The sequence below is a fragment of the Solanum pennellii genome, chromosome 3 (assembly GCF_001406875.1).
Source record: "Solanum pennellii chromosome 3, SPENNV200".
NCBI lineage: Eukaryota > Viridiplantae > Streptophyta > Magnoliopsida > Solanales > Solanaceae > Solanum > Solanum pennellii.
In genome coordinates, this window is record NC_028639.1 from 74,502,801 (window position 1) to 74,524,449 (window position 21,649).

The following is a 21,649-nucleotide window of genomic DNA, read 5'->3' on the forward strand; positions in this document are numbered from 1 at the left end:
TATGACTTCGATACATAATAGCAAGAAGTGATTTTTCTCCTTTTGGTGGAAAATATAAAAATATCTTGTATTATACCAAACAAACCTACCACCCAAAGGGATTTAGATTTTTTTTTTTTTTTTTTTTCATACATCTCTTTGTTGTGCTAGAGAGAGATATTCTTCAATTAAAGTACTAATATTTAGAAGATTATTCAACGTTTTTATATCTAATATATACTTAAACATAATAATATAAATGTTGTTTCATTTTCTCCTATAGGCTATAGCTCCTATAAAACGGGAGGCGGAAAAAGAAGGTTGGTATGAAAATTAATTTTGTCAAATATTTTGTTTTACCAAGGTAAAGTCTTTCGAAAATAGCTTTTTTTGTTCACAAATATAGATTAGGGTGTAACTTTTTTGTATTTCAATTTATTTATTCTACTATCTATATATCTATTGAAATAAAAAAAACACTCTCTAAATAATTAAAAGAAAAAGACTATCTTTTCTTTCCACAGTCCATCATGTTACCCTTTTTAGGAAAAATACTAACCCTGTACTTTTCACCCTCTAAAAGTAATCAAATATTTTTAAAAATATATTTGATCAAGATACCAAACACCCAAATTGTGCGGTAATCGTAATCCAAAGCTCAGGTAAAAGAAAAAAAATTAACACCTTTATGTCTCATCCAGCAAAGATATTTTTAATTCGAATATTAAAAATAAAATTATCTAAATTAAAATCTGTTATTTTTTCAAACTGATTTTCTCAAATATAATTTTAAATGAATCGAACTATTCTACCAAACTTGGTTATTGACCTACCATCTTTAATCCAAAAGCCATTCTTTATTAAGCCAAGCAAAGTAAAACCTACTCTTTGCTTCCTTGTAACATTTCCATTGGATTCTTTAAAAAATAGCCCTTTTTTTCTTCTTTATGTAATCAATTCTTTGATTGTAACCTTTGACGTGTTATGTTTATAATATTTTTGTTATTTCTCTTTATTTTCAAAGTTTATCTTATTTCCTTTGGCCAATGATATAGAGCCATTAGTTCAATTCTTACACGTTAACCTTTTGCTTCTTTTTTTTTTTTAGAAAAGAAAAGTCTAGAACATAGAACATTATGAAGTCTCATTTTTATACATAAAAATAAAATAAAAAAATGAAGTCGATTACGTATATATCTTGACTTCACCACACTGACTTGTCTCTTCCTCCTCCTCTCTTATATTTCTACTCTATTTTTAATTTATTTGAATAATTTTGATTTGAAAGAAAAATTAAAAAAAATATTAAAAGATAAAAGTAAAATGAATTTGAAAAAGGGAGTGACATTTTTACATTTATTATGATTATTGGTTTGTAGGTGAGTGGATGGTTCTTGAAATAATATTTTGTTGTGTAACAGTATGAAACAAAACGAAAAAAATAATAATATAAAAATCATTTTATTTTAGTAATTCTTTGTAAATTATAAGAATCTCTTTGTACTTCTAGTTCTATATATATCCAACTTGAAGCATTATTATTAAAGTTTCTACTATCATACATGAAAAAACTACAAATGTATTGGGAAAAAAATCGAACATGATTAGTGAAGTAATAAGTGTTTGACACATGGAAGCATTATCTTAATCTGTTTCAAAACCAGATTAGTGTCTTGATTCATGAAACAACATCGATAGGATTGATGATATTTCAATGCTGTAAATTAAGTGTTTTATTTTTTTTCAATAAAGAATATTACTCCTAAAAAGTAATGTAGAACTTTTTAGCTCGTGTCACGTAATGATAGGTGGAAGATGATGTAGAATTTAAAATGAAATTAAAATAAGGGCCAAATATATAAACAGATCCCTAAATTTGTTGGTTTTTTCCCTCAGGTACTTCAACTACGTCATTTTTCTATTGATCATTGAACCACACATAATTTGTTCCTTTAAAACACTGTTGGTTGATTTTGATCGGCTTTTCTATTGTAAATGCCTTCAACTGTGTTCGAATTGTAATAATTTTGATTAAATGAATGAAGACAAACCGTGTTAGTCTCATTTGTTTTCTAATGTGTTCAACTGACTTAAGTAAAACACAATTATTCTCCAACATTTTCACTATCAATTAGACTAATGAGTTGTGGAACAACATATGTATCCTCTATCAATACCCCTCACAAATCTGCTTCCACATCAGACAACGGTGTTTGTTTAAACGGAACAAATTATGGGGGTTCAATGATTTAATAGAAAAATGACGTAGTTGAAGTACCTGAGAGAAATAACCCAACAAATTTAAGGATTTGCTTGGCCTAAAATAAGTCAAAAAGTAAGAGAAATTATGTTTTTAAATGAAATGAATACGTGTCACATAATGATAGATGTATAATAACACTTATTTTTTAAAATTTGAAACTGATTAAAAAAAATATAATAATATAAAATTGAAACTGATTAAAAGGATAATTTTTTAAAAAAATTAAAAAAATTTCAGATATAATTTTATGTTTTTTTCTCTCTTGCACATAAAAACTTAGACAGAATAATTTTTCAAATATTATTTCGAATATTCCAAATCCCAAGCTTTCCAAGCTTAGCTATTGTCCATCAATGCACATATAGACAAACATTTTTTATTGCATCATTATATAATGCAAGACGAAGTGCACAAAATTGGCATAAATTTGCACTAATAAGTTAACAACATTAATCTTGTGAGAAATGTACCCAAAAAAAAAAATAATATTCCCTAAAATTTTAGTTTGTAATTTTTTACAAAAGAATATTTTTTTAATAATAATTTTTTAATTTTAACTTTTTATTTGATATATGTATGATCACAATAACAAAATATATCTAGCAAAATTTTCGCGTAGAATCTAAAAAGGATTAGGCTATTTTAAAAGAATCATTATTGTATATTTGAAATATAATTAACTTAAAACTATAAGATTCACAAATATTCTTCTATTTTTTTAGACATCCTACAATATTAAAATACGTCAAATATATTGAAACAAAGATACTAATAAAAATTATGATGAAATCACTTTATCTCTAATTAAAAATTTCAAATTTCACATTAAATGTATATTTATTAAAAACATTTTATCACGAATATAAATTTAGTCAAATCATAACAAAAAAAAAGTAAATTAATTGTTTTGAGAAAAGAAAAGAAGTAAATGCAATGTGTCAAATGATAAAGAGTTGAAAGGAACATACAACCCCAAAATACCTAATATTTTTGAGCAATAAAAGTGGAAATGTAACAGACGTAGATGAGTAGTAAACATAGAGAAAAAAACAATGGAGACATTATTTAGGTAATGGCTGACCTGCCAAGAAAGGACACGTGTTGTTTTTGAAAATGGTCCTCATGGGAAGTCCATGAACTCCCTTATGTTCTTTTTTTTGTATGTAATGTAATTAAGGGTAAGCACAAAACAATTCAAAGCATTTCTCTGTCTGCTAGCATTGATTGGAGTTAGATAATTGAATCTACACGTGTCCTCCTAAGGAGTCAGTGCATCAAAGGTAAAATCTTTTCTTTTCTACATCCCAAACAAGTTGTATTTTTGTTCTCTCTCTCTCATGTGTCTCACAAAGAAAAAAAGAAAAGAAAATCTTGTAAAGGGGCTGAGCTGCAAGGTGTTTTGGTAAAAGGGTTTTTGTTGGTAAGCTTAATTTTGTTACTGTTTTAGTTGAATTTATTGTAAATAGGACTGTTTTTTTTTTTTATGTTGTTGAATGGTTTGTTGCTTAAAGATTCAATTTTTATCTGTTGGGTTGGAGGAAGAAGAAGAGTATATTTAGTAAATGACCTGTATTTTGAGAGGTGGACATGAGTTGCCTCAGATCCATGAAACCCAAGTTACATGTGGCAAAAAGGTTGTATCTTTTTAGGGTTTTTTCATGTGATTCTTGATTAGTTGTCTGTTTTCTTCCCATTACTAGGTTCTTTTCCATGATTCTTTCACTTTCACTTCTTGAATTCATGGATAAGGGTTTGATTTTGTCGTTTCCCCATTTTCTTGTGTATTTAAGGGTTGGTGGTGGTGGAGCTAAGATTTGCTCTTCTTAGTCCTGTTTCTTCTCTTGAAGAGATATATACAATTGCATGATTTTTTGGTTCTAGGTACAAGAAAGGTCCCCCAACTGTTCTCAGTCTAGGACTTGCCATCTACAGATCTGTTTATAGCAGCAGATCTCCTTCACACTCTTGTTAGTCTCACTTATCTGGAGCTTGTTCCACCTTTTCTATGATGTTGGTAGTGTACCCTTTACTTCTAGTAGTGAGCTGTTGACTGATATCTTCTTGCCTCATTCAATTTTTATCTCTCCCCATTTTTGTGGATTCCTACCTCGTTCTCCCTGTGCTTATAATTTAGCTGTCTTGCCCATTTTGTGGATTCCTAGCTCATTTCATTGTGGATTCAATTTAGCTATTTGATCGCACTTGTGAATTCCCTTCTAAAGCAGTCCTACTCTGTGAAACATAAAGCTTGGAACAATTTGTTGCTGGTAGTGCTGCACGGACTAACGCGGTTGACTCAATTGCATATTGTTTTCACTAGAAAGAATTAATGGAAGAGATGTCTCCAGCTGTTGCTGTTACACTCAGCTTAAGCAGCTCTATCTGTGATAACCCTGCAATTTCGAACCATGTAGAAATCACAAGGCTCAAATTAGTGACTGACACAGCTAGCTTACTTTCAGATCCTACATCTTTGTTGCATGCTGAGTCAAATACCTGTTGGGATGGAAAAAGCAACGGTATGAAAGTTGATGTTGGTAGAGTTCCCTTGTTGACCCTAGGAGAAAGCTCTGGAAAATGTAGTCTGCCGCAGACTGTATTGGGAGCTGAAAATGGCCTGATTGTTAGCGATAGCATCATTCAGGGAAGTGATGAAGATGAGATTTTATCTGTTGGAGAAGATCCATGTGGAATTAATGGCGAGGAGTTGTTGCCACTGGGCGCTAGCTTACAGTTGAGCTTGCCAATTGCTGTTGAAATCGAGGGTATTGACAATGGACAAATAGTTGCCAAGGTCATAAGTTTGGAAGAAAGGAGTTTTGATAGAAAGGTTAGTAATACCATAGTTGCTCTCCCAGATGATGAAATTACTAGTGGCCCTACACTTAAGGCATCTGTAGTGGCCCTTCCATTGCCCAGTGAGAAGGAGCCTGTCAAAGAAAGTGTCAAGAGTGTGTTTGAATTGGAATGTGTGCCACTCTGGGGTTCTGTATCTATCTGTGGAAAGAGACCGGAGATGGAGGATGCTCTTATGGTTGTTCCTAATTTCATGAAAATTCCTATCAAGATGTTTATTGGTGATCGTGTAATTGATGGGCTAAGTCAAAGTTTGAGTCACCTGACATCTCATTTCTATGGAGTATATGATGGTCATGGAGGATCTCAGGTATAATGATTATTGTTTGTTTTCTCTTGATTAATTAGCCTATTAAGTAAATCAATTTTTCACATAAATTATTTAGTCCAGATCTTGCGATTACCTTATATGCACTTCGCCAGCCATTTCTTCACCCCATAATTTCAACTGTGTAGTATGACAGACTTCCAGTAAAATCTACAAATTTAACCTAGTTCTCCAGTTTAACTTCCTGGATGTTTGTTCTATCATCAGTTTGTTTCCTGATAAATGTCAACCCAATGACAACTAAGCTGATCATAACTGACTGCTGTTTCGTCATGCAGGTTGCAGATTATTGCCGTAAACGTGTTCATCTAGCATTAGTTGAGGAATTAAAACTTCCCAAACATGATTTGGTGGATGGAAGTGTAAGGGATACCCGGCAGGTGCAGTGGGAGAAGGTTTTTACTAATTGCTTTCTCAAGGTTGATGATGAAGTTGGAGGAAAGGTCATAGATCTCTGTGATGACAACATAAATGCCTCTAGCTGCACCTCTGAGCCTATAGCTCCAGAAACTGTTGGGTCCACTGCAGTTGTAGCGGTGATTTGTTCATCTCATATTATAGTTGCTAACTGTGGGGATTCAAGAGCAGTCCTTTATCGTGGCAAAGAAGCAGTGGCATTGTCAATCGATCACAAAGTAAAACATACTTAGCATCAACCTCTTGTTTTCTTTTTTTGTTCTTCTCTTTCTTTTTTTTTCACATACATGTGTCTAATTTTGACAGGAAAGAATGCCGTTGATGCATTACCATCTCACTCTTTTACCTTGTATTCTTTTACCAGCCAAGCAGAGAAGATGAGTATGCCAGAATTGAAGCATCTGGTGGTAAGGTCATTCAGTGGAATGGACATCGTGTATTTGGCGTTCTTGCAATGTCAAGATCTATTGGTTGGTGTTCTAAAACCTTTCAGCTTGCATGACTCTTTGCTTTCATGATTTGTTATTGGTGTGATGTGCAATGGATTTGCTTGATACCTGTTTTCTTTTGGTAAATGTTAATATTCATGTATAGAAAATACTTGGCTATATTATCCATCATAAGGGAACCTCTGAGATCTTTAGGGAATGCACATCAGGTGATGTGTGGCTAATATTGATATTAAGCTGTTATTGCACAAGTTAGAACAGCTGCTAGTATTGAAGATCTTCTGCGCACTCGCGTTACTTTAGGTTCAATGATTCCTAGGAATATTGGCTAATACTCTCACGTTAGTCTTGTCTTGCGAAAATTTTATGCCCATAGAAAATGTAGAGAAATTTAAGTGCCAAGAGAGCTTGAATTTTTTTTATATATTGGATTATCAAAGGATATTGGATTGAGATGTGATCTAGATTAGAGACATGAATATCAAGAAATCATATAATCAAGCCCAATTTAGTTTGAGATTGAGGCGTAGTTCTAGTTATTGTTTCCCGTCCAAATTCTGGCTTCTAATAAGCAGGATCCCACGGGGCAATTACTGGGAACGACCCACTGAAACGTCTTAACAAAATAACTAGGCATTGCATTTCTTTGATCACCAACAGTTTCAGTACTCTCCATGGACCATGGTCAATAAAATCTAGGAATGTCAATCAGGGATATCCCTCTACATCCTCTTTTTAGTTTTGCAAGTATAGCTAGAATGACTTTTTGGTTATTATTGTTAATATATTGAATCGACTACTGTATGTGTGGGCTCAATCTTACATGGTCAACATTTAATATATTCTCAAGGGGCAGCCTCAAGGTTCTAAACGTTCCTCATTATGTTTAATTCAGCGATATACCTCTACATTTTTTATTTTTTATTTTTGACGACAAGGGAAACCCGCAGCCGCTACCCTTTTGGGTGCGCACAGGGTAGAACCCCGCTCCTATACAATAGCTCGCAAACCACATAAGAGAGGTAACCCGCACTAGGCAAGCCTGGTGCGACGAGCTCGACCCAGAAGGCAAACCCCTTGCTTTCGCTGGCAAGGGGTTTCGAACTTGAGACCTCCAACATAGAAGTCCCAAGCTCAAACCACTGGACCACCCGAAGGGTATATACCTCTACATTTTAATCCTCAAGTTTCCTTTATATTACATTGTATAGAGTTTAATATAGACGTTGATCAAGTAATTGTTCGAATTGTAGACCAGAACAGGTAGTGGCCAGTGGCTGACATGTTAAATCAAGTATTAAATTCTCTTTCCGGCCCAATTCACATGGCACCGTTTTGACTTAGCACAATCTTTAAGAAAGAAAGGAAGACTTTTGAAATTTGTGATCTAGATACTCTCTGATTATTTGTAATTTGTATACCTATAGACCATTTCATTTAGGGTAATAGGGCAATTTTAAAGTTGAGTTGTTTCTAATTATAGAAACGTGACACTCTTTTTGGAACGAACTAAAAAGGAAAATAAGTCACATAATTTGGGATAGATGGAGTAACGTGTAACAGGTAAAAGGATATGATTTTATTAATTTGGTTCATTGGTCTGTGGGGTAATAATTTCCATTTATATTAAGGTCAATTTTTCAAAGAAAGAACTGTAAAGGAAAGTAAGGTTAGTCTTTTCTTAATAGAGAGTTAACATATATGACGTAGGGTGCAACGCGGTCTGTTTGTTTTTCTCCATGAGTTTCCGATACCACCTTGGTTTTGCTCTCTCTCAGTTCTTATTTTATCATTGGTTTTAAGTGCCTGTCTTTGGTTATTTGCCTCATTATTCTGCAGCTGCTATTGCTTATGTATTGATATATGGTGTCAATTTCTCAATAGTGTTTGGATAGATGGAGTGCAAGTTATACTTTGCTGCTTCTCTCTGTTGTTTATTTGTGTGTCCCATTATCCTCAGGTGACAGATATTTGAAACCATGGATAATACCCGAACCAGAAGTTATGTTTGTACCACGTGCTAGAGAAGATGAATGCCTAGTTTTAGCCAGTGACGGGTTGTGGGATGTGATGACGAATGAAGAAGCTTGTGAAATGGCTAGACGACGAATTCTGCTGTGGCACAAAAAGAATGGGACTAACCCTCTGCCGGAAAGGGGCCAGGGAGTGGATCTTGCTGCACAAGCAGCAGCGGAGTATCTTTCATCGATGGCTCTTCAGAAAGGTAGCAAAGACAACATATCCGTGATCGTGGTGGACCTTAAAGCTCACAGGAAGTTCAAAAGCAAAAGTTAGAGATGGCATGTTCACTACATTTGGTTTAGTATAAATCTGTACACGGCGACGGGTATAAATCTCATTATTACATAACTCAGTCCATTAATTTTTCCTATGGGCTTAAGGTGTGTATGAGAATAGTATTTTAGCAATGTATTATAGAAGAAAAAACAGTTAACAGACGACGTTTATCCAAATTTTTTGGTGTTTGTTGCGCCAGAAAATGGCTATGTAAATTGAGCATGTTGTAGCAATATCAGAAATGCAATTTCTTAGTTCTTCCATTCGAGTATATGATATAAAAGCAAAGCAACAATTGGTTACTTGAAACTCCTGATGAGTTGTGCTTGTGCACTTTTCGGGTCTCATAAGATCTATGTGGGCCTTCAGAATCGAACGAAGGTCGAAGGGCTATTTGATTCATTAAGGGCTCGGACCTAGTAGCATACAAGTGGGTCGTGCCTAAATTCAGAATGGCTTAAATTCTTCTGAGGACTTCATTTGAATTGGATTGAGTTTTACCAAAACTTCATTTGTCTTGGACAAGTACGTGGAAGAGTTTGAGCTACCGTTAAGCCATGTAGATTGAAGATCTCCTTTATCCTAGACAAGTACATTGAAATCAATAACGAAATTTCGAAGAAAGACGGTAGAAAAAGACGTCGTAAGGGAAGTGTGAGGGGGAGAGAGAGAGAATATAACGAGTTCAAACAAATCATGTCACATAAATATGAAATTATCAATGGTCAAAATCAAAATCATCAACTCTTAAGACTTTACAAGATTTGTTTAATTATATAAAAATAAATTCTTCATTACGACTATAACATATATATCAAACAAAAAAAATTAAAAATATTTTAATGAGTTTACTCAAAGGGTCATTTCGAGTTATATGTTTAGCTTTAATTAGTTTAATATTTAGAATGACTAAAACAAGTCAATTAAAATGAATCGAATTAACAAATGTAGTAACTATTAAGTATAGATCGAAGGCGGAAAAATAATACTTAATTAAGTATAAGTGAAGAAAATTTTACATACTTCCATAAGAATATAAGTATTCAAACATTCATGATTATTAAGAGAGAGAAACTTAAAATCATTTTTTAGTAATATATTGATGGCGTGTTGGTTCTCCATATGCTTTTTTCCTCTCGAAGTGGCTCACTGGTTTGGGCTTGAGACTTTCATGTTGGAGGTCTCAAGTTCGAAATCTCTTGTCAAGCGAAAGCAAGAAATTTGCTCCTGGGTCGAGCTTGTCGCACAAGGCTTGTCTAGTGCGGATTTGTGGTTTGCGAGCTATTGCATAGGAACAGAGTTAATCATGTGCACACTCAAAGGGTAGCAGCCACGGTATTTTCTTGTAAAATTAAAAAAAAATTAAAACGAAATAATCTATATATTATAACAGATAAAAATGTTGGACCACAATCTTTAACTTGATTAAAATTTGTCATTTCAAAAAAGTATTATCCTTGGCTGTTCAAAATTGACTCGTAAAACTTAATCAATTAAACTTATTTAAATCCATCCAATATACTATAAAGTTTTTCTAGGCTCGTGGTGTACAAAAATATAAAAAAAGGGGACAATTCAGTAGTATAATTAATCAAGTGAATTAAGTATTATATAAGTAGGACCTGTGGCACTCAATACATGGTGCGTGGGCCATAAAAAAATATATCTAAAAATATCTATCAAAATTAACATAATTTTAATATAATAAAATAAAAAATATCATATAAATTTGAAATATCGACAAGACAAGAGGGAATAACACATTGCAAACAGTAGGCTGTTGAAACCATCAAACTTCAATAGTATGGTACAATAGTGATATAATATTGGTCGAGTAACTAATGTGACTTGTAAGGTACAATAGTAATTAGAAAATAATCGAGTTAAAATTATAGTTATGAATGTTACAGACGGTTTAACGAGAAGAGTGAAAGTGATTAATGCATGAACTTCTACAAAGTGTTCCAATCAAAGGAATTTTTATCAGAATTTAAATTATATGCGTTTAATTTTTTTTTTAAAAAAATATTTATAAGTATTTTACTATAAATTTATTTAATATAATTTTATTCAAATACTGAATTCGTTTCTGATCCACCGTTGATCATAGAGATGCTTTGACACAAAAAAAAATGGGAGCGTAGTTGATGAAGACGTGGGATGTCAATATCACACGATATCTACGTTTGTTCATTTTTTCTTCTTTCTTCACTTGAAATACGGTATATGAGCTGGTGCATGCATTGCCCTTTGTCTTAGGAAAGAAAAGTTTCAAGTTTCAACAACTCTCAAACTTTTACCTAACAAACGGTACGGTAAAATGGTAATGACTTTTTCACTTTTAATCTGTACTTTCGAGTTTGAGTTTTGAAAATGAAATTTCCTTTTATACAGAACGTACAAAATTATCGATAGTAAATTTGAATTAATTCAATTTGTGTCTTACATATCACCGTGATTTTGACTTTAGAGATGGATCAGGATCTTTCCGTGGTGCTAGCTAGAGCTAGACTACTAGTTAATTGTTTTATATGAAGAATTCAAGTGCTTGAAAATGACTTCAATATCTGGATCCAATTAGGCTATGAACAAGGGACTAACATAGAGTAGAGAAGTAATATTCGATCTAATCCAGTAACTTCAGATCAAACTCTCTTATTAAAATTTAAATGTCAAACTCAATAGAATAGAATTTCAAACTCGAACTAAGTCTACTAATAATTGTCGACTTTAAATTTATAAAGTTTAAACCCTGATCTCACTCGACTACGCACGCTTTGTTCCTTTTTTCCAAGTTGTTGCTTAGGCACATGTATGTTTGCTTTTGAGTAATTTGTATGTTGTCCATAACAAGCGTCAAAAATATATCCTTAAAACGTTATCAAAATTCATATGATTGGTTCAAAGATACTTTAATTACAATACACGCGGTATTGATATTTTGATTATATAGGCTGTCATTCTTAGCTAAGCATGTGAAAAATCTCAACTCTTGCATCATATATACACTTATAATTCCATTATTTAATAAATATAACTTTTCAATATATTCCCCACAACTGCTCCATTTCCAACCCCACAAGTAATCTTACAACTCTAAAATTCCATAAAACTTTATATTATAAATATAAAGAGTATAGTACCAAAATTTTTAATTTTATCCATCCAACAAAAAGTGCCAAAACCAAAGTCTTTAAACAAGCAAAATTACAAAGTGTCCAAAAGAGCTCCTTTTAGGCCTAAATCAATGGCAGATGATGGGGAAGATATGACCCCATTTTGGCTACAAAACACCACCAATCTCCGCCGTACTGAGAGGCTACGCCACCGGGTGTCGTCTCTCTTCTTTAACGCCGGACTATTGCTCATTATTCTGTTGTTGGTGACGGCGATTTTCTTTGCAGTTTTTGTAGTTCCTTCAACACTATCTATGTTTAAACCAACCAATGTAAAGAAAAGCTGGGATTCTGTTAATGTAGTGTTGGTTCTAGTTGCTGTGATTTTTGGTTTTCTCAGCAGAAACAACAATGAAGATAAAAATCTCAATCAATATCAACAAACAGCTTCTCCGATTAACAGAAATCAAGTTCAGAAATCGAATCCATCAACACCAAATAGTAGATGGTTTAGTGAAATTCGAAATCCGAATCCAATAACGCCACGAACATGGTTCGATAATGGAGACCGGGGTTATTTTAGCAATAATGGTGGTGGAGGCGGTGGATTGAGGAGGAGTTTTAGTTCGTATCCTGATCTTTGTGAAGTATCGCCGCGGTGGATCACGGCGGAAGATCATTGGCGATTTTATGATGATACTCATGTGGATAGTTATAGATTTTCCGATCCCGGTCAGCTAAATCGCCGTCGTAGCTGGAGAGAAGTTGATCGCTCTCCGGAACCTGAAACTAAAACTATTTATGAAGACCCTTTGAGATCTCATAATGTTCCTACCTTTACTCCACTAGCTACAATTCCACCGCCGCTCTCACCGCCGTCTCCGCCTTTAGCGCCGCCAGCTCCGGCACCGGTCTATGAGGAGAAAGTGATAAGAGCATCTCATAGTGTTCCGCGTAAGAAGGAGAGAGCAAGTAAAAAGAGGGAAAATCATGAGCGAGAAGCCACTAAAATTATTATGGCACCGGCGACGCTTCCTCCTCCACCACCACCTCCGCCACCGCCGCCTCCATTACCACAATATGTGGAGCCGAGGAGCAGTAAAAGTGATCGGAAAAGAGGTGGTGCAAGTGCGACGAAGGAGTTTATAAACTCTTTATATCACAAAAAGAAGAGAAAGAACAGATCAAAAAGTGTTGATAATTTTGATGCTCTTCTCTACAAATCAGAACCACCTCCTCTCCATTACCAACGGCCGGCATCCTCCACTCCACCACCACCACCTCCTCCGCCACCGCCACCGCCTTCTTCTCTGTTTCAAAACTTATTCACATCCAAAAAGGCCAGACGAAAGAGAAATGCACCTCCACCACCGCCACCACCTCCTCCGCCAGTCAAGGCAGTACCGGTCAGGATATCAAGACCAAATACCCCTTTCACCAGAACTCCAGCACCAAAGCCAGTGAAAATAAGAAGCTTCGACAGTGTCGAAGAAAACCCAAACAGCGGAGGAGAATCGCCGTTGATACCAATTCCACCACCACCTCCACCACCCCCATTCTTCAGAAAACACGCCTGGAAATTCGTAGTACAAGGCGACTACTTGAGAATAGACAGCACCCTCAGCTCACGTTCTGGGTCTCCTGAACTTGAAGATATAGATTCAGCCGAAAACACCCCGATGGCAGAAGACGCCAGCGCTGGTGAACGGATAGCGTTTGCTCCGTCACCATTGTTTTGTCCAAGCCCAGATGTAAACACAAAAGCTGAAAACTTCATATCAAAATTTAGAGCTGGATTAAAGCTAGAAAAAATCAATTCCTTCAACAAAAATGATTTAGGACGAAGCTTATCAAATCTCGGCCCAGGAGTAGGCCACAGTTAGATTCTTTTCTTACCACATTGATTGATTTGTTAAAGTTTTCATTTTTTTTTTCATGATTGAGATTTGAGGTGTTTTTCAAGTTGTACTGCATAGAGTTATTGTTAGTGTACAGAAAATAGAGAGATTGTTAAAAAAAAAAAAAACTATCATAGGTTAGCGAGCAGGCCGAGGCACTTAAGCTTCCGCTATGGATTGAACATTTGTTAATTTTGTGTTTCTTTGTTGCAGTTGATAAGTTGGTCATGTAGTACTTGACTAGCCTAAGTTATAAAAGAAGTGTGATTTTGAATAATCGATCCATGATGATGATGTATTTGATAAGAGGAAATTAAATTCGATCTTGTTGCTAAGTGATAGCTCACTTGTATTTTCAAATTAGATATTTGTAAATATTTGTTTGTATCAGACATGCATTACTTGATTAAACGTAAACATGTGTGAGTAACTATTTTTCCATAACTAATTGGGGTCAATTGCTATTTCATTTGGATTTTTTGTGTATGAGGCAGGTAGAGTCTGTGAATATTTGCTCAGCTATATCGATCAAATCAATGATTGAGAGGAAGTCCAAATTAGTTATGAATCTAGTTCCTGGCTGATATATTGATTCTTTCTTACCATACTGATTGATTTTGTCAAAGTTTTCATATTATTTCATTGATATGTTTTCTGTTTATAATGATTGGGAATTGATGGTGTTTTCACAAGTTACATGCACAAAGATAATAAGAAATGTATGATTTTGAATAATCCATGATATAATGATTGATAATAAGAAAATATCCTTGGATACTACTGGTGGTAGAGATTTTTTGTCAAAAGCAATATTTGGCATATCAAAACTTTTGAACCTTTTTATCCAAAAAAAAACTATTTATCCTCTGATATAACTTTTCGATGTGAATTCATATTAAATTAACTTTCGATACAAATATCAAATATGAACTTGAAAACTGAAAAGGATAGCTGGCTTGGAAAAGAATATGTACATAATACCATTCACAATGTACTATACTGAATATGTTGTTGTCGACTTGTGTCAAAGAAGGGACACATTTTGGACGCAAATTGGCAATTCGTTTGGATTTTAGGGGTATGGGACCAGCAAAAGGCGAGTTGTTGAGTATTTGGTTGAAATGTGACGTTGACACACATTTGCAATTACATTAGCTAGCATTCACACATTTCATCCCTTCTATAATTGGATTTGTTAGGGCTGTTGCCAAATTCAAATATTTCAAAACATTATATTGAGGGTCAGTGATAAGTGTCACAGACCTAGACACTTGTCATAATCGTATTGGTCGATTTGAAGGTTATTGACAAATGCACAAATAAGATGATGACACTTGTCATGTAACCTTGAACTTGCCGTACAACACGTGGCGTGTCCTCATTGAATGACCAATTTCATTACACCTATAAATATACCATTACTCATGACTGAGCCCCCTATTATATGACTGCATCATAATAACTATACCATCTTTTATACTAGTTGAAATTTTGTTTGAAGACTTGTTTAATTCAAGAAAAACTTCTAAACCGCGAAAATAGTTTTTGAAGACAGTACATAGCACGACTCAGGTGATACTTGTACTTGTTCGTTACTCAAGCCTAGGCTAGATGCATTCAAACAATTCAGTTAATACGAATTAGAAAGAGTGACATTATAAAATTGGAACGCACTCAAAGAAAAAGGAAGGAAAAACAATAACAAACAACTGAATTATTAAGTAAAAAACAATAAAGCTCAAAGTACATATAACACATTGTGATACAAGTATAGGAAAGTGAGAGCTTAGAAAGCGTCAATTCTCATAACGAGGCTTATTCAAGTAACACTTTCAACTTTTAATTACTCATCTTTAATTTAGCAACGGGGAGGATTAGGTAGTCTGCATTTCTGAGGGAGCTGAATTGCGAGGTTAGGATCGATTCCAAGAGAAGGCAATAACTGGGAATTTTTGTAAGAGCAAAGGCAGGCCATGTCTGCATGAGACAGCGCGTTACAGCACTGAGCTGTAGGTGCTGTCGGATAAGGTGGTGTGATTGATGGTCTGCATGACATTAATCCTTCACCAGACACATTGCATATTCCTTGTGCCCGCACCACCTCTATATTAACACTACTTAACAGTATGGCAAACAAAGCCAATGTCATGATTTTTTGGGCAAAGTTATAATGCTCCATCTCTATTTCTTTCTCTCAATAATGTGTGTATGAAAGTGAATGAAATAGAGGGTTTATATAGTGTATAATTAGATAGGTAGGAATTTAATGTGAGTTGTGTGATTGGTTATGGGTGTGGATAGTGTAAGAAATGGAAATCCGTGAAAGTTCATTGGATTTACTTTTATGGCAAAAGTGTGGGTGTCACGGGCTCTGGTTTTTTGTGCAGTCAAGTGGCCATTCTCATTATTAAGTCATCATTCATTGCGCAAACCATAGGTATATATTTCATTCGCCTCAATTTATGTATTGTTATTTCTTCCTGTTGTTTATTGAGAGTTAATTTGAAACTAATTTTAAATTTCGAGATGCAAAAGAATATTACATAAATTGTAATAAAGGAAGTCAATATTCAATCCTCGCAAACAAAGTTTGAAGATAATTTTCAAGTTTTGGGACTTGACAGTCACGGAAATAGATTTGATTTAGACTCCTTAACTGATATTCTAAGTCACGAGATAGAACTATGACGTCAATAGGTATATATATACTCATGCTACTACTACTACTGGTCGTGACTTGTGTTTGTCTAAAAATAGACAACTAAAAACATAGGTCACGATTGATGATTGACATCTCTCTAATCTTAATTAGAGGTTTCGAATTCAAGCCCTTGAGAATGGTAAAAAAAAATCTTATTTAGAGTGTCATCCCAAAAAAATAAGCTCTACAATGCGCTAATCTGAATTTAATAGGACCCCAATGCAGATAAACATCGTATAGCACTAGTCTTTTAACCCCATATGATGCTTGACATCTTGTGTAGAAAGTAATGGGATCAGAGTTTGATAGGAGAGGGACTAATGCTTGGTCTCTCCATTGTACAAAACAAGCTCGTTGCATCAACAAAATAAGAGACAGCATCTGTGTTTACAAAAAGCGAAAGCACGAAAATAAATAAACTCAAAATGGAATTTCTTGATCAATCAGGTAGGGCGGGAACCATATATCTCAGTAAGGCCGATTTCCATCTATTCAGGACACGATTAACTGTGTTACTAGGAGGTAGCAGGTACCCAATGAAGAACCGATGCAACTTTCTAGAAGCTATGCGATTAGATTAAGAGAAAGAATCTGATACCTTAAAGTACTGCTGTTCTTCAAGTTATTTCAAACTTCCAGAATGAGATGCAAATCACTCAGCGCCTCACCCCATTAGAAACTGAAGATTGTAGGACAAAAATGCAAGGTCTGTAGTATGAAGTGAGAACATCAGCTTTTTTTACTCACACAAAAAGTCATGCCAGCTGGGATTTGGACGTTTACCCTTCACCTGATCTCATTCTTTGTCAGCCAGCACTTTCAGTCTATACTCCAGTGTGCGTTTAACCCTAAAATTTCATCAAGTACACACACATTCTTCATCCAAGCTGTTGTAAATTGCAATTTTCAGAAACTTGAACATGAAGTATTCAGATGTTGTGGTTAGACCAATCATATCATTAGTCCACCATAATCTGAAGTTCTGAACTGAATATAGAATGGAAAGGTAAATAGGTCTTGAGTTGTAACAACGCATTAAATAGCTGGTATATGATTGACTAATATACAGTTTGACTTGTAGAAACCAACACCGGTAGAAATGTGCATCTTCAACATTCCCCAAACTACCAATACTAAACTCAGTAGAAGTCTTTAAAAATGAATTCCATAGTAGATTTTTCAAGATTGGATTTTGTTATATCCAATTTGCCAGACTCTATTTGCGGGACCAAGCTGGGCATGCTGTAATTATTGTTTGGCGTAATAATAACCAAGCAAGAAACAAACTTACCTTCTAAGTGTGTCCAACCATCACAATGCCAATCAATTTACTCTACCTAAATATGCTATATTAATCTACTATATCAATATTGCTAATATAAGGTAAATTTTATTCCAAAACATAAGACAAATTAGGAGCTCCCTTAAAGTAGAGTTCCTCTAAATCTCACTTATATTTTGGGATAGTAACAGCCAAGTACCTAGATATCACCTATTCCTACAAAGTCAATCAAGTCTCTAACCATAATGGGAAGACACTTGACAAAAACCGAACTAAATGAAGCAAAACGTAATTTTCACTAGTTGGTCTTGGCATATTGCATTCAAAAAGGTGTGGCCTAGTGGTTAATGAAGTGGCGGAGAATGGAAACCATGAAGCCTCAGGTTCAAATTCCAATGGAGGCGAAACACACTAGATGGTTTCTTTCTACCAGTACAAGATTTGATGGGCAGATTGCCCAGTATTTGTGTTGGTAGGAGGTACTAGGTACCCACGTCACTAAGGAAAAAATCAATTTATTGACACCACCTATATTGGATGCTTTATTTCCCATTTGTTCCAGTCTTGGCAAAATTCATATTGATAAATGTTTGTGAAAACTATAAATAAGTTATCTCAAAACAGATGAAGAGAAGATAATGCAAGCTAATCCAGATTTCTAGTTCCAAAGATAATGGTAACTGATAAATGTAGATTACAGTCCCACACTAGCACTGTTGAATACATTACAACCCAATGTGGCACAAGTAACTTGAATTTTGTGAATACTGAATAGGAATACTAGCTTTGGTTCAAGATTTCAGATTTTGTAGTAATACTATGGCCAAATCAGAGCCTTCTAGGCACGACAAGGATATGCACGTAAAAAAGACAGGAAATACTAATCAGATAAGATACAAAATTCTAGCTGCAGTATTCAAAGTGAATTCTCTTTAAGGTCATATAATTCAACAAAACAGGTCGAATTAACGCAGTTCCCATTGTGATGCACCAAAGCAATGCTACAAAAAGCAGACTGTTACAAAAAACAGAGTTCCATAAAAGGACTCGAGTTCGTAGTACTCTCAAAAGTAATTTAGAGCCTTTCTCTCCCCAACTCTGCCAACAACAAAATCACCATCTGGTCATTTCTATACGGCAAATTAATGACGATAAATGACCAAATGCTGACAAAAGGAGTACATATTACAAACTTACTATGTTTAGAACTGACAACACATCATAGCTTGGAATTTTGGCTCAACAAATAGCTCTTCAGAACATCCATAACTGATCCAAAATCTGCTTTCACTTCCACAGGTGGGTTAGAAAACCGACATTCCATGTCTTTTATTTCCTTTGAGTGGTAATCAATCTTGGATTGAGTAAACTTCAATCCATGAGCTGTACTCACAACCACAGTCCTATCAGTTGGTGCAATGACTCCACTGTTTCTCAGCTTGAACAGCGCAGTCAATGCCACACCAGTATGCGGGCAAATGAACATCCCAGTCGAGTCTGCCTGAGCCATAGCATCCATCAACTCCTCCTCGGTTGCCTCCTCCACTATCCCGTTGCAGTTCTGCAGGGCAAAAACAGCTCTGTCTATAGACACTGGGTCACCAATCTGTATAGCAGATGCAAATGTTGTGTTCGCCTTCACAGGTTTGAAGTCTTTCCAACCAGATTTGTAATGCAAGTAGAGCGGATTAGCGTTGGCAGCTTGAGCACAAACAAGCCTAGGGATGCGATCCACAAGTCCCAACTCTTTGCACATCTGAAAACCTTTATAAAATGCATATATGTTGCCTAAGTTCCCACCAGGAACTATCACCCACTCCGGAACTTCCCAATCAAACTGCTGCAAAATCTCGATTGCTGCCGTCTTTTGCCCTTCCAACCTCAAACTATTCAACGAATTTGCCAAGTAAATAGGCAACTCAGCAGTAACTTCACGAATCAACTGCATACAACCATCAAAATCAGTGTCAATACTCAACACGAAAGCCCCATTTGCAATAGGTTGAACCAGTTGCGCCATAGAAATCTTATTCGCAGGTAGAAATACAATTGACGGAATGCCTGCAGATGCACAGTAAGCCGACAGGGCCGCAGATGTGTCTCCAGTAGAAGCACACCCCACACCGACGACTGGTTTATGCATTTTCCGCAACCGATTAACTTGACTCACCAAAACAGTCATCCCAAGATCCTTAAAACTACCAGTATGGCTAATCCCACAGTGTTTGACCCACAAATCAGTCATGCCTAGAAACTGTTTGCCAAAACGCTCAGCCCAAAACAGATTCGAGTTCCCTTCAAAAGCACTAACAATATCATCGCTATCAATTTCAGGCAGAACCCATTCCTTCTTAGACCAAACACCGGACCCATAAGGCCAAGTAGTCTTACCAACACGAGAATCAAACAAGGATCGCCAATACTGACCATCGAACTTCTTTAAGGCATCCATATCATGCTGAACATCAAGTAATCCACCAGACCGACTCCGATAAACAATCTCATCTAGAGAATACCATTCATCAGAAGTAGGACCAGCATTAAAAGGAACATACCTGGCTGAAAAATTATGAGATGAGCAGTGACGGCGCGCTTCTTCACGGATGTTCTCGTCCGCAGGACGGCGGTGCTTCTGTTGAGAAATCGCATCGTTTGTGGCTGTAGCTTTAATCGGAGTGAAGAAATGAATACCATTATTGGGTTTTGAAGTTGATTGATGATGAAGTTGAGGAAGACCAGGAGAGAGGAAAGAGGATCTAAGCATGCAAGAAGCCGCCATTGTTGTGTGATTGTGAAGCTGAGAAGACGCGGCTTTTGTCTATAAGGGGCCATACACATATACATCTGGTAATGCTCTGCCCTTAACAGGTATCGCATTAAGATTACGACATGTGTACAGGTCATAAGATCCAGTGGCATACAATGACTTACCATTTTCACGTGATTAAATTATTACTACTATTGATAGCCCCATGAAATATAATTCAATTTGTCCCAACTTTTATCGTAATATGAAATTTTTTATATTTTACACCTTCAAGATTCAATTCACATATTCATATCAAACTTTTATGTGTAGGCATTTGTAGATAGAGATGAAGTATACTAGTTGAATTCGATTGAATCAGTAGATTTTATAACAGTAATACTCTATTCGTTTAAAAAAAATAACACGACAATATTTGTATTTATGACTCACCTTCGTGTGCATGACCTGTTTTTAATGGGAAAAAAAGTGATATTCCTTTTGAGGTTATTCCGTTTATTAGTTGAATGATTGCAGTATTGTAAAATCGTTATCTTGTTTTTTTTTTGTTTTCTTTACCATATTTGTTTTATTCATTTTGTATTTTGCAATCTGTTCTATTTTTCTTACTATTCTGCTTTATAAACTCTTCTAATTTTGTGTTCAGAATTTATTGAACTTTTTTTTCATAAAATAAGTGTAGGATCTATGTGTATATTTTTATCTATTTTAAAATTTACTTTGTGAATTATGTCGGATGTGTTATTGTTGAAATTGTTTCAATTACACATAAAAGAAAATGTTGAAATAACATGTGAACATACAACTATTAGGAATGATAAGATTATGAATGGAGATATTCGAAATAAGTTGAAATGGCATCTATAGTGGATAGAATGAGAAAATGTATATTGAGATGTTTCAAACATATGTGAAGAATAGATATACATACAAATATATATTTAATTTAAAAGGTATGAGAGGTTGGATATAGTGGATATAAGAAGAGGTAGAGGTCGATCAAAATATTATTCAGGAGATATGCTTAAGAGAAGACATGAAGCAATTTCAACTTATCAAAAATATGAAAATATTAAATCACAAATTAAGATAAAAATTAATAGGTAATTGAATATTACGTTGCTTTTCAACTGGATTAGGCTTAATGCTAGCCTAGAGACCATATCTGTCAAAGTAATATTTTTGTTATTTGATAGCATATATTGTCAATTATGTTTTGATTATCATTGCACTATTTTGTTAATATAACTATTCCTAATTATTTCTATGCCTTATATTGTTTTTTTTATTAATAG

At 34.9% G+C, this 21,649-nt stretch overlaps 4 protein-coding genes across 12 annotated transcripts; 2 read left to right on the forward strand and 2 right to left on the reverse strand.

Moving 5' to 3' along the window:
* The first annotated feature begins 3,383 nt into the window (after positions 1-3,383).
* Positions 3,384-8,858, forward strand: LOC107014439 (protein phosphatase 2C 16-like). 6 transcript variants are annotated; one of them, XM_015214354.2, is made up of 5 exons: positions 3,384-3,522; positions 4,705-5,408; positions 5,705-6,061; positions 6,208-6,313; positions 8,253-8,858. In XM_015214354.2, exons 2-5 carry the CDS (start codon positions 4,764-4,766, stop codon positions 8,585-8,587), a joined length of 1,443 nt encoding a protein of 480 aa, XP_015069840.1. In that variant the 5' UTR covers positions 3,384-3,522; positions 4,705-4,763; the 3' UTR covers positions 8,588-8,858. The 6 variants fall into 6 exon arrangements, with proteins under 6 accessions (XP_015069840.1, XP_015069837.1, XP_015069835.1 ...); XM_015214351.2 differs by lacking the exon at positions 3,384-3,522 and adding an exon at positions 3,529-3,662 and having other exon boundaries at positions 4,465-5,408; XM_015214349.2 differs by lacking the exon at positions 3,384-3,522 and adding an exon at positions 3,529-3,662 and having other exon boundaries at positions 4,468-5,408.
* A 2,732-nt stretch (positions 8,859-11,590) lies between these two features.
* LOC107012352 (formin-like protein 20) lies at positions 11,591-13,943 on the forward strand. The gene has a single exon (XM_015212174.2). The coding sequence runs from the start codon at positions 11,838-11,840 to the stop codon at positions 13,587-13,589; it is 1,752 nt and encodes a 583-aa protein (XP_015067660.1). The 5' UTR covers positions 11,591-11,837; the 3' UTR covers positions 13,590-13,943.
* A 1,348-nt stretch (positions 13,944-15,291) lies between these two features.
* Positions 15,292-15,828, reverse strand: LOC107014408 (putative lipid-transfer protein DIR1). Its single transcript, XM_015214303.2, has one exon. The coding sequence runs from the start codon at positions 15,781-15,783 to the stop codon at positions 15,463-15,465; it is 321 nt and encodes a 106-aa protein (XP_015069789.1). The 5' UTR covers positions 15,784-15,828; the 3' UTR covers positions 15,292-15,462.
* A 607-nt stretch (positions 15,829-16,435) lies between these two features.
* LOC107014407 (threonine synthase, chloroplastic) lies at positions 16,436-20,408 on the reverse strand. 4 transcript variants are annotated; one of them, XR_003577224.1, is made up of 3 exons: positions 18,785-20,408; positions 17,089-17,153; positions 16,436-17,013 (listed from the first exon to the last, which is right to left on the reverse strand). XR_003577224.1 is itself a non-coding variant. In XM_015214302.2 (2 exons), the coding sequence occupies exon 1, from the start codon at positions 20,364-20,366 to the stop codon at positions 18,807-18,809; it is 1,560 nt and encodes a 519-aa protein (XP_015069788.1). In that variant the 5' UTR covers positions 20,367-20,408; the 3' UTR covers positions 18,496-18,685; positions 18,785-18,806. The 4 variants fall into 4 exon arrangements, 1 of the variants encoding a protein (XP_015069788.1); XR_003577226.1 differs by having other exon boundaries at positions 16,436-16,686; positions 16,904-17,153; XR_003577225.1 differs by having other exon boundaries at positions 16,436-16,793; positions 16,904-17,153.
* Between the last annotated feature and the right edge of the window lie 1,241 nt (positions 20,409-21,649).